Genomic DNA, 12,631 nt, shown 5'->3' on the forward strand with positions numbered 1-12,631 from the left:
TCCCAGTATCTTCTAAACACCCTTCCTAGACTTGGACTCAGGAAACCCATTCCTCTTGTAAATGGCATAAAATGGCTTTTCCAGCCTTTCTTGTAGTCAGATACAGGCCTATGACCTAAGTTCTACCAATGAGATGTACTGTAAGACTCTCCGGGGCAGTGAGCAAAGTGAATGAGGGAATGTATGGTAAGCAGACCCTGTTTTTTAGTGAAGGAACTCACAGCCCAACAAGGGTTGAGAATTGCTCTGCCTTTGACTGAGATTTTCATTTCCATAGTGATTTTATTATTATCTTCATTTTCTTTCTAGACCTCTAACAGTTCATCTTCCATCTGCTTTTGTTAGCTGAATTTCTTTTTACCCTGGATCTTTTCTATTTAACAATTTTATTGAGGTGTAACTTGTGTATCATAAAATTCACTCATTTAAGCATACAATTCAATGATTTTTTAAAGCAAATTTTGAGTTGTGTTACTACCAGCACAATTCAATTTTAGAACATTTCTATCATCCCAAGAAGATTCCTCCTGCTCCATTTCCCCAGCCTTTTAGATCTTTTCCATGAGCTCTCTCCACACCCTGTTAGTGCCTCCTTTTAATTTTTTCTTGACAGTGCAGAAAAGTACTTGTCTGTGCTAATTCTTCTGAAGAGTAGCCTCCATCTGCTGTTTGCTTATTACTATCTTTTTGTACATTTTTCTTTTTTATGGTAATATCTATGGTAGTAACTAGTTCTATGTTAGACCCTCTCCTTTAATTCATCTTTAAATAAAAATTTTGGAAAAAGAAAAGAATGGTAGAAAGAGTGGCACAGAAGAGTCCATATGGCAGTTCAAAGTACAATGGTGATGCCTTGCATTTACTACAGTAATCTAACCTAAGACAGAAGGAAAACAGACCACCGTGGCTTTTCTATGGGTGAGGAGAACTTAGGTCAAAGCTAAAGAGGGAATGGTGAAAACATCACTTGAGATCAGTCAAGGTGATGAGGGATGTAATCTCTAACATATTTCTATGAGAAATATAAAGATGTCAAATTTGGACTCAAATAGGAAGGGAGCCTTTTCAGATGAAGGTCTTAGGGTAGATCAACCAGTTACCAGAAGATAACAATAATGTGGACTACCTGAGATGTATTCCACTAGGCTAAAGGGAGAGGAAATTAAACAGCTCTATGAAGGGACACTGTAATGCTTGAAACTCTCCCCACTAAGGAATGCTTTCGTGCTGAAATAGGTACTTCCAGACACCACTGGGGCAGTAAAGACTGTAAAACTCACTCAAAAAGCAATTTGGAAATGTGAATAAAGAGTAATAAAATGGGTCATACGCTTAATTAATAACATATCTTTGAGGAATTCTAAGAAAATTATCTGAAATTTGAGAAATTTATATGAATAAAGAGATTTCTACAGCATTATAATAGTGAAAAGTTACAGATATATGAAACTAACAGTAGAGAAATGGTTAAGACAGTTATGTCCATCCACATACATAATTATATAATTAATAAAAATGTAATTACCACTGTGATCCAGGAACATGTGTACGTTAACTTACATAATATGTTTTTATGTTAAACCAAGAATAAGGATATAAAATTATATGTACACCACAAATGTAAAAAAGCATGCACATAAAAAGACCAGAAAGGAAAAGGCCCCTCCCCTGTATTTTTGGGGGGGCATTTTTTTTTCTTCTGGGAGACGCTGTTGCAAGTTCCACTGCCCTAGATGAACAACTTTTCAGTACACAAAGAAAAATGGTGAGAGGCTGCCAGTCTTCTGAGAACCTGGCACTATGATAACAGAGGATTATGTATAGGATAAATCGATGTGTTCCAAAAGACAAACACACATGAAGATGTGTCTCCTTCTAATGGGTAAGAGAAAATCGCTTTCTGTACATTAAGTACACCATGTCCTTGGGCTGAAGGTGATCTTAAGTATGTACCTGTGCTCCATGTAGCAGCTCAGTGGCTCCACGCACACCGTGATGGCACCAATGGTGAAGGAGGACTTGACATTTGAGTCTGGATGGGTCTGTAGGGCCTGGACCACATCAATAACATCTGTGTAGCTGGGGAAGGGAAAGGAATGATTAGTTCACTGACTGGGGCTGCAGAGCAGGGATGGGGTGAAAAAAAGATCAAAAGGAGGAGCCTGTAACTGGGTTCCTTGGGGTCACACTATTTCACACTTAAGAGCCCCTAAAGTCCACAGTACTTCTGCATTCCCAAGTTCCATCAGTCCTCATAACTGCCAGAGTGAGTAGAAGAACTCCCCCAATCTGGGGGTAAAGAGGAACCTGTACAGGTGACTCTGGGCCTCTGAGGCTGAGACTTGGTGTCCTTGGGCCCATTTTCTAGTCAAGTTGAAAGCTCCTACATTGGTCTACTTTTTAAAAATAGCTCTTTCCTCTCATTCCACTTCACAGAACATGTGGACAAGAGAGAAAGGGGGATCATAAGGTACCTCTTCAGGTCAGCAGACACATGTCAAATACCACTGGCATTTGTATCTCCTGCCTGTCCAGAGCCAATCTGATATTTTCACTTAGAACTTAATATGTTCATGATGCAACTTCTCCATGACTGCTCCTCCCAAGGCCTTGTCCTCAGCAGAGGAGAATCTACTCCTTCAGCAGCTAGGCCAAAATATTTGTTTGGAGTAATCACTGACTCCATTTTTTCCCTCAATCCACAAAAAATAACTAGAAAGAGATCACTGTTCACACACTCAACTACTACTGGGAATCCAAACTGCTACCATCTCTTGCCTAGGTCACCCCCACAGCCTCCTCACTGGCCTCCCTGCTTCAGTCCCTGACTCTCTCCAACCTATTTTCAATACAGAAGCAAGAAGAATAATGTAAATCCCATTGTGCTAAGCCACTGAGTGACTTCCATCCCATTCAGCGTGAAAGCCAAAGCCCTTACAGTGGCCCCACAGCCCTCTATGATCTGATCCCCACACTGCAGGAAAGTTTCATCTCCTATTCCTTTTCTCACCTGACTCCAGCCACTTTGGCCTCTTGGCTCTTCTCCAAACACTGAAGACACCTTCTGCCGTGCACTGCCCCTTCTCCTGCAATGCTTTTCCCCTCAGATGTCTGTAAGAGTTGCTGCTCCTTGATTCTCTTATAAGAGAGGTGTCCGATTTCATACAGCCTATGTGATACTCCTTCTGGCACAGCCTGCTCCCACCCCAATTTTTCTCCAAAGCAGTAAACATCAGCTACATACTCTGTATTTTCTCATTTATTTGTTTATAGTCTGTGTCTGTAACTAAAACATAAGGTAGTTGCTGAGTGGTGTAATCTACAGTGCCTAAAGCACGGTAGATGAATAAACTGGGCGTTCAACCCCAGGCAGACCTATGGCTACTCTAAGAGGGGACCCTCTTCTTTCACCTTGTGGAGAACATTTTCCCAGCTGACCCAGGCTATCACCAAAAGATCAGTTTCAATGGAGGGATGGCAAAGTCGATGGGTAGCTTTGTTGATCCTATGGGCCTAAGTCCTAGCCTGGGCCCTTGGGAGGCCAATGGTGGTAGACAGGAGGATAGGTATAGCTCGCCTGAGCCATTTCCTGAGTTGTTATATACAGCTCATCTGTAAAAGGGCATTTGGCTTTATTCTTGATCACAATTTTAGCACCCCACCCCCTAGGTGTGCAGCAGCAACAAATCAGAAGTGTTTCAGTAAAAAACAGGGTGTGTAAGGTTCTAGAGCTCCCCCACAAGCATCTGGCAGCCAAAGTGCCTTAAGAGCGAGCCCTCTGTTCACTGGCTTTTCTCAAAGGCTTCTCTCCCTGTTTGGGTATTTGTGTGTATGATCATGTAGGGTTCTTTCCATTGGTTCTCAGTGTCTATGTGGGCCTGGATGCCAGGAGAGCCCCACATATTGCCTGTAGAGCCCATATGCATGAGTGCTAAGCAGGGCTGATGCGTGCACCCTGCCCCAAATCTGTGGTCATGTTTAATACACTTAACTCACATGGTTAAGTACCCCAGCCTTGTTCCTCAGCATCATATTTTCCTGATCCTAAAAAAAGTAGGGGCTTTTTATTTTTTATGTTTGTTATGAGCCTGGAGAGACTCTCATTTCTTAGTGTAGAAAAGAAATGAAAGACAAGCCAATCCTGAAGATTTTAATCATTTTAATATAATAGGTTTATCCTTAGGGATAAATCTATTTATTCTCAGCTGAGGAATTCCCAGATTTTTAGAGTATTCCTTTAATCTTCATTTATTTTAATGAAAAAGGTTAAGTCTACAACCTTGCTACCCTGAACAAGCCCGATCCCGTCTGATCTCGGAAGCTAAGCAGGGTTGGGGCTGGTTAGTATTTGGATGGGAGACCACCTAGGAAGACCGGGTGCTGTAAGTATAAAAAATAAAAAATAGGGGATCATAAGTAGACAAGGTCCTTGCAATCTGTGAGGTCAACCAAGGGTTGCCTCGCTAAAGAAAGAAAGGGAGGGAGGGAGGGAGGAAAAGAAAGACAGACAGACAGACAGACAGAAAGAAAGAAAGAAAGAAAGAAAGAAAGAAAGAAAGAAAGAAAGAAAGAAGGAAAGTAAGTAAGTAAGTTTAGAATGAAACAGGCCCCAGAGTCCTTGGTGAGGCCAGTGCATCTATATGATGCATCTGGGCCCTGCAGCCCGGAGCCACTGTGGCAAGAGAGAAGGCACTTGGTGTCATTCACTCTACTTATTAAGGAGGTTCTACTAGATGCCCCTCCCCAGCTCCAGCCCTATAGTTATTATCCTGAATGCGTGATGAAGGCAAAAAACTGGCTCTTAATGTTTGCCTCTTTCTTGTCAGTACTCTCTTTATTAAAAATAAAACAACAACAACAACAACAACAAGACAAAAGCCCAGCAGGACTCGAACTTTCTTTCCTCTGAAATAACAAATATTCCATTCAAGTGTCCTTTGGGCTCTGTTTTATATTTGCAATTTAAGCCTACAATTTGGGCACATGTTTTATATTAATTCAATTTTTGTTTTGAGAGAGATACTTTGTTTTAAATGTAGATAATGTGAAGAATGACTTTACAACATTCCAAAGTGCAAAGAAATACAACCTCTCGAATTCCTTAAAATTAAATTTTTAAAATTTGGACTTTACCAGTTTTACTTATTTCTGTGTTTTATGTATTAAGTTATATGATTTTGTCGCCTGTGTAGGTTCCTGTATTTATCACCACAGTCAAGATCTGAATAGTCCACCACTGTAAGAACCTCTGTGTTGCCCTTTTACAACTACATGCACCTGGTTGTAAAAGGGCACCCTCCTGTCCTCCACTCCCATCCCTAACTCTTGGCAACCACTATTCTGTCCTCCATTTAAAATTTTTTATCATTTCAAAATACATTAATTTTTAAAACAAAAACTAATAATTCCACTTGATGTTAAAACTCAATACCACTGGCCCTCAATGACCTACTTCACTGCTGCAATAAGTTGAACGGCACCAGGCCATTCTAGGGGCGAAAGAAAACTCTGCTTTAACCATGGGTGTCCCACAAAGAATCCTATAAAGATGAAAGTATAAATTCTCAACTGAGAAGCCTCTTGCGTCTCCCTTCATCAGCAATCTCAAATAGATAGACATGCAAAAAGGAGGCCATATGTTCCCTGCTGAGCCTCACGAGAATGGGCCCAGCCTGTAAGGACAGTATCGTAGTGAGAGCCACAGCGTTTAGGTGATAACATGGCTTGATATCATTCCCTCAGGAAATCCGAGGTCCCTAGCATGCTAGGGCTGTGACTGGGCAAAGGCTGGGTCTGAGAGTACGAGAGTAAGTGGCCATACACTGTCATTGAAGTCCAGAGAGGCCAAGACAGCTGACACTTTTGCAGACTTGGACAGTCAGAGACAAGGAGTTGATGATGCTCTATGAAGTGATGGAAGATGAAAATGACCTCAGCCACACAATATTAAGCTGCCAAATTTGACTCCAGGCCCATCCCCCCAATGACTCTCAAATCTGATAGAGGCCAATGCATTTGACTAGTAGCAATGGAAAAACAGAAGAAAATGAGTGGTTTCACACTCAGACTCTTGCTCTGTGGCTTCTACAACCTCAGCCCACAAGTAGAATGAAGGGGCTGACAGAAGGGAAGCCCAGGGCAGGGGTGAGAGCAAGGCCTGAAGAAGAGGAATAATGGCCTGGTGGAGAGCACACTCCTGCCTTAGCATCACTGGGCCAGCTCTGCTCCAATTCCCATCGTCAAACCCAGGAGACCAAACAGGGCTTTGGATCTGGGCCTATTCTTTACTGGAAACAACTAGCCAATTGCAAATACTTTTATTACAAACACAAAAACACAGCACAGTACAAAAGCACTTTGTGAGAACTGCCAAAAGTCTTTATCACCAACCGTAATGACACCAGTAGAGAGTATAACCTGTGTTTTCCTGAGCCAGCATGTTCTCCTCTGGGTTAGGGGTGACAGGCTTGCATGGGGCTTCTCCCTGGAAGGCCTCAGAACAGGTCAAGGGAAGCTCCTTGCAACCAGTGTCCACGGAGCAGTGGTACACACTGTCACACGTGTCATCCCAGGGAGCTGCTTGCTTAACTGGACTATTCAAGCTCCTGAGGGTCTCAGGAAAACCCTCCTGGACCAGCCATCCCAGAGATGGTGGGGCTCGAGACTGGAGAATGTGGGCGCTATCTCTGCAATTCCACAAGAGAGAGGACTAAAACAGATGACGCCTCTGCCTAGACAGTGAAGGAAGTGGCTTGGGGATCACAATTGTAAGAATTATTAGAGAATCCTAGAAAACTTCCTCCCTAATTTCCCACCTTTTGGGGAGATTATGATATTGAAGCCAAACTTAAAACTTGTGTGCAAGCTACACCGGCCACTCTAGGCCACAGGATGGCAACAGGAATCCTTGCTCCTTTAAGGCCTCTCTGCGTAGTGCACACTGCTCATGCGTGTGTGGTTTGTTCTGTGCCTCAGGCTGGCCGCATATGAATTAACAGTATGGCAAGGTCACCACCCCACCCCTCTGTCCTCCAGCGCTCACCCTTGTAATACCACCAGCAGTCTGGCCTTCTTGTGGATGTATGCGGACTGGCGAGCAGAGCGGTTCCGCTGGGCCTCCAGGGCACTGGAAAGGTACCTCTGGAAATGGGCAGCATGAAAACATTCGGAGCTGTCCATGATTTGGCGGTACACCATCCACCTGGAAACGGCAAGTGTAATCTCAGCATGGGGGCCACCTGATGGCCTGTCCCCACAGGTTCAGACAGTGGATTCAAATGTGACCAGTACGCCCACATTCTGCCCAGTGAATCAATACAGGAGAAAGCAATCTTGGCACCACCAAAATAGGCAGAGGGTAATGGCTGGGTGAGAAACTCCGTATCTTGAAACCACGATCCTTGGAGTTCTTGACAGGAAAAGCCTTGCCACAGGGAAAAAGGTCAACAGACTTGACCAACAGACTTCAGAGTTGAGAAAGACTCCTGACCAGGCAGTTATGTCCTGAAAGACCATTTGATACAATGGCTTCAGTCTGGTGCTCAGTAAAACTCTTGCTGAGAATAAGAAATGGACAGGGTGAAAAATTTGACTGTTTATAGAACAAAAGCGATGGAAATGAGGGAGAAACCATGTAACCATGTAGTGCTTTTAAAGAAGGTCCAATATACCCCCAGCATCTCTCCAAAATTCACCTCTCCATCTCCCATGACCTCCCACCTGAAACTCCTAACCCTCTAGGTGACTGCAATCTTCTCAATTCTTCTATGGCCTCCTGCAGGATGCCTTACTTTGAAGTAGACTGACAAGATATTAAAAGCCCAGCTCAGTCACCAAGGGTTGTTTAGTAACCTGCCAGCCAGGTGGAAGTGATGGAAGAATGATTTCCCTAATTTCATTTGAGCCAGTTTGTCCTAGCTGTACCTGGACTCACACAGTCCACTTGTGGTCAGGGAAGGATCACATCATCGTATCTACCAGCTCCCAAGTGCTAACCACCATGGTCCTGAATCACCCTGCTGACCAGGCACACCTCCAGGCCTTTGCCTGTCCTGCTGCTACAGTGCCCTTCCCAGATACCCAAGGGTTCACTCCCTCATTTCCTTAGGCCTCTGTTCAAATGTCACTTTCTCAGTGAGGTGTTGTCTTCCCTGAGCACCCAATTTATAGCTGGAATTCTGCACACACACCCACCACCCCCGCCCCCCCCCCCCCCGCACTCCCGCCATCTCTGCTTTATTTTCTCTATGACACTTTTCACTAGTTAATATGCTATTTTCCTTATCTGGTTAATTGTCTGTCTTCCCACACTAGAATGTTAGCTCCATGAAGGTAGAGATTTTCTAGTCTGTTTTGTTCATTTGTCCTCCACACTTAGATCAGTGCCTGGCATACAAGAAGCATTCAGTACAAATGCGTCAAATGAATGGATAGATGATGACCACTGTGTTGATACCAATTATACCAAAGGTCAGTCAGTACATGTCAAAGTTTTCCCAGGGCTTCAGCAGGCCCAGGCACAGACTCCCTTTTCCCAAAGCAAAGGCAGCAGCAGCCATACTAACCTGCCATATTCCTTATGCAGAGTGACCAGAAAAGCACAGAGTTCGCTAGCATGACAGCCCGGGAGGCCCGTTACAATGCTGATAATGACCTACATGAAAGAAAAGCCATGTGGGTTTGTAATTCAACTGGGAGGCAGAGTTGTATGTGAGGTTAAGAGATCAGACTTCTAGAGCCAGTTCTGTAGGAATGAACCTCAGTACCGGGACACTCATTAGCTATGTGACCTTAGGCTAAGAACAGAACCCACCTTGCGAGGTAAGTGTGATGATTAATTGAGTTAATATATGTTGAGTACTTAGAACATTGTCTGGCACAGAGCAAACACATTTTAAATTTTGTATTACTATTGTAATTTCTATGGAGTGGGTTGTGACGAAGTCAATTAAAATATAATGGAAAATACTGGGCAGAAAGGAGGTCTGGGACAAAAATGTCACGGGTTCAATTGGTGTGGTAATTAATCTCAGCGAAGGAGTCGTGTGGCACTGGGGATGTTTCTGTTTGGCTGCTGTGCCCTTCAAATCACATAGCCTGAGCTAAGGAAACAAATTGGTGTAGGAAGTACTTCTGAGTCTTGATGCGGAAAAAAGGAGCCAGGCTGGACTGTCCTAACCTTACTACAACAACCATATGAAAATAGGACCCCCTGTAGGCAGATATTGCAAAGCAACTTGAAAAAATTCACTGACAGGGGTCAGGCAGGGGAGGAAAGGAACTTTGTAACTACTGAAGGATATAGATATAAATAACACAGCAGGGCAAGAGCCTCTGTGTTTTATCACAATACCCAAGACTCGCTGGACAGGCCTGGTCACAGATAACTTAAAGCTCAGCCTAGAGGCACTCATCACCTGAGCTGGTCACATCAGCAGAGAGGTGACTGTGGATCCCTCTTCTTTAATGGGAATCAGAAACTCTCCTCTCCTTCCTCCCCTTTGACTGTAACCCTTTCTGCCCCTGTGGGCAGCACTCCATGTAAATGACATTTTATTTATCCTCCTCCCATCTGTATTTCTCCATCTTGGTGCCTATTCCTCAGTGCCCAGGCCTCAGCCTCTCAAATCAAAGCACACATGTTTACAGCCAAGATACCTTCTTACTTTCAGGCGCCAGTCCTACAGTGCCATTTAAACAAAACATAACAAGAAGACATTTTCATTTTTAAACTCTTGTCTAAGGGAAAAATTGAGGCTTCTAATTCCTCAATGCTTCTATTTTCTTTTGCAGCTGAGTGTCTTCTTCGTTTGCATAGAAATAAATGCCCTCTTTGAGTATATAAAGACATACGGTTCCTAAGAAATGGTGTGAAGAGCTCAGAGGAGGGGAGTGCGAGGCAGGAGCAGATTAAAATACACTCTTGGGAAGATGATGTTTATAAATATCTTTTTAACCTGATGATGCCAGCAAGGCCCAACTAACAAGACCCATCCCCTTATTAAGCTCAATGTGTCATCCACTGCCAGGTAAGTCCTTGTCACTACCAGAAAGAGCTGATAGCATGAAAGCACCGAACAAGAGTTTGAAAGGCCTAGAGAAGCCAAGGGAGAGCACGGCAAGGTGTCAGAGTGTTTTCATCATTGCCCTGGGGCTTGGCTGGGGTTAATTTAGAGGCCTGTCCACAGTCACTATGTAGAGCAGGTTTCATGGGTATCATTATATCAGTATCCAAGGAGGTGGGGAGGCTTATAAAAGGGACTCTGCCAGAGCTCTTTCTGTTAACTGACACAGAAGACCCATGGTCAGGCTATCAAGATTAGCTTCTCGTGAACTCCCAGCAGATTTGTTGAGCTGCTGTACCTTGTCATTTTCCACTTGGTGAGTGGGGCTCATTTCAGCTTGCTGCAGCAGGACAGCGAGATGAGTCCTCATAACAGGCTCCCGACTAATGCTGCTGATGGTAAAATGCTGGAGGAACCTAGACAAAGACAATGCTATTATGTTACCATCACCAGCCTTGTCTGAATGTGCCCTTTAACATGAGAAACTCCTTATTTAATTGCTGAAAAAGAAACCTTAGAGAGATTCTTCCTAGAGTCCTAGAGAATAAAATTGTATATGGCATATCACTGCTAGCTTGTACAATGATCCCTAAGAAGTTATAAAGAAAAAGGAGCTTAGAAAGGACTAACACTGAGGTTTCTCACATTTCATAAGCCAGAACATTAAACATCTATAAACAGAAAACCAGAGCTCACCAGTCTAGCTCTGGGAGTCTGGCTGAGAGGCGCTTTAAAGAACTCCGTTTCTCCCCGGCAGAATGGCTCAGGACATTGAAGAGCTTCTGTGCACTGGAGTGTCTGGAATATCAAAAGCTCACAGATTAGAACAACATCTCCCTATAGCGCACATACTTTACATAACTTGTTCTGATGTTTTCAAGCTAGAGTCCCATGACAGAGTCAATACTTCCAAAAATAAGCATCTCACTAACTGAAACAAAATGCTGCATTAGCACATGATAACTGGTGTGCCCATATACGAAAGCTGGCCTCAAACCATTGGTGATACTATGGGTTTCTGATTCTTGGTGGATTTCATCTTTCTTCACTTCCATTTCCCTCCAGGCACTTGCTACCTACAAGTTGGCGGCACTGAAATGATTGTGTTAGCCCTTTTAGATGCCAAGCCAAGACCCCTGTATTACATAACAAGTCATCCTGCAGAGAGGGCAGACATGCATAGTTTAGGGAAGCAAGCATAAACACTGAAGGCAGCTACTTACAATCTCTTTTGTTCCACAGATAATCCACCTTCCTGGATCACTTTAAAAGACAGCCCCGAGTTAGCCTGCTGTTGCCAGAGGGAGAAGACCTAAACAAAACAGAATTTGAGTAAAGAACACTTGAAACTCAACAACAGGATATGAAACCCACATGGGGATTTGATGCTAGTTGAAAATCTGGACTGTCAGTACAGAGACAAACCATCATAACAAACAAGTTTGTTTCAAAAATAGAGGCCTAAAGCAATTTTGTTCTGTATTTTTCAAAACTAGAATTTCTTTCTGGGTTCCTCTCTGAGGGATTCTGCCCCTTCAGAGGCCAGGAAGCACGGAAGAAGGTGTCAGGTAACAATGTTCGGGGAGAAGGGAAATGTTCTTCCCTGGTCACAGGGCCAGACATAGGGAGTGGTTCAAGCGACTCTTATCTGAAAGCAGAGAGATGGCTGAAGAGAAACTAAAAAGCTGCCTCCGTGTTCTTGGATTGAAAGGACAAACACAAAGAAGTAGGAAGGACCAGCAGGCAGTAAGAGGGAGACAGACTGGCCTGAGACGCCAGCTGCAGCCACGGCCAGCTCTTGTCTCCTCCATGTTCTGAGAATTTGTCCTGAGGGAGGGACACTGTCTCCTCACAAGCTGCTGCAATCACACCTTTCCAAGCATTTCCACCCATCATGAGTCTAGCCATCTGTTTGACTTTGGCTACTGCGTTGTCTCTAACTGGGTTGTATAATTCTCAGTAAGCTCCTTCACTCATGCAGTCTGTGCCAAGTGCCTACAACATGCAGCCTGCCAGGTGAGACCATTCACAAGAGCCGGGCCTGTGAAACACAGAGAGATCTTGGGGTGGGGTAGAGAGCTCTGACCCAGTAGGTAGGGCCCCAACAATTCCATGAAGTAGCTAAAAGGAAGATGAGCTTAATTAGGATTTAAAGGGACAAAGAACATTTTTCTTAGAAGATGAAAAGGCTTCTGTTGAGTGCCTTTAAGTTTTCAACTCAATGATAACAGCGCCACTGCAGGACCTAAAGGGATTAGAAGTAACCACTCTCCACCAGCTCTCCCAACTCTCCCTTCTCATTACCTCACTGTTAGTGCTGAGACACTGCCTTACCATCTAAACTGCTTTTAAAAAACTAGTAGTTTTGCTGACTAATGACTGATGTTACCTCTGAGTAAAATGCTTGGTATATCCTGGATTTGGGGAAAAGGGCAATCATCAGAAAATTGCTTGATCCATGGAAATGAACTGGGAGATGAGGAAGTAATGAGCTTTTGAAGTCTATCAGAAGGGCAGCAACAATACTGATGGAATCCTAAAGAAAGAAAAGAGGGAGCATTGGTGAG

The 12,631-nt window shown here is 43.8% G+C and overlaps 1 protein-coding gene and 1 pseudogene across 5 annotated transcripts in view; one reads left to right on the forward strand and one right to left on the reverse strand.

Annotated features, from left to right (window-relative positions):
- The window catches only part of CUNH20orf194 (chromosome unknown C20orf194 homolog), a 117,526-nt gene that overhangs the window by 28,739 nt on the left and 76,156 nt on the right, over window positions 1-12,631 (reverse strand). For all 5 annotated transcript variants that reach the window (XM_016140721.2, XM_036229599.1, XM_016140640.2 and 2 more), the window contains exons 22-28: window positions 12,454-12,600; window positions 11,288-11,376; window positions 10,761-10,862; window positions 10,363-10,480; window positions 8,565-8,653; window positions 7,043-7,201; window positions 1,954-2,079 (exon numbers count right to left, since the gene is read on the reverse strand). In XM_016140721.2, coding sequence (XP_015996207.2) covers window positions 1,954-2,079; window positions 7,043-7,201; window positions 8,565-8,653; window positions 10,363-10,480; window positions 10,761-10,862; window positions 11,288-11,376; window positions 12,454-12,600 — 830 coding nt within the window. The remainder of the gene's footprint in view (window positions 1-1,953; window positions 2,080-7,042; window positions 7,202-8,564; window positions 8,654-10,362; window positions 10,481-10,760; window positions 10,863-11,287; window positions 11,377-12,453; window positions 12,601-12,631) is intronic.
- On the forward strand, window positions 4,271-4,389 carry LOC118610427 (annotated as a pseudogene).

This window comes from Rousettus aegyptiacus, unplaced genomic scaffold, assembly GCF_014176215.1.
Source record: "Rousettus aegyptiacus isolate mRouAeg1 unplaced genomic scaffold, mRouAeg1.p scaffold_m13_p_12, whole genome shotgun sequence".
NCBI lineage: Eukaryota > Metazoa > Chordata > Mammalia > Chiroptera > Pteropodidae > Rousettus > Rousettus aegyptiacus.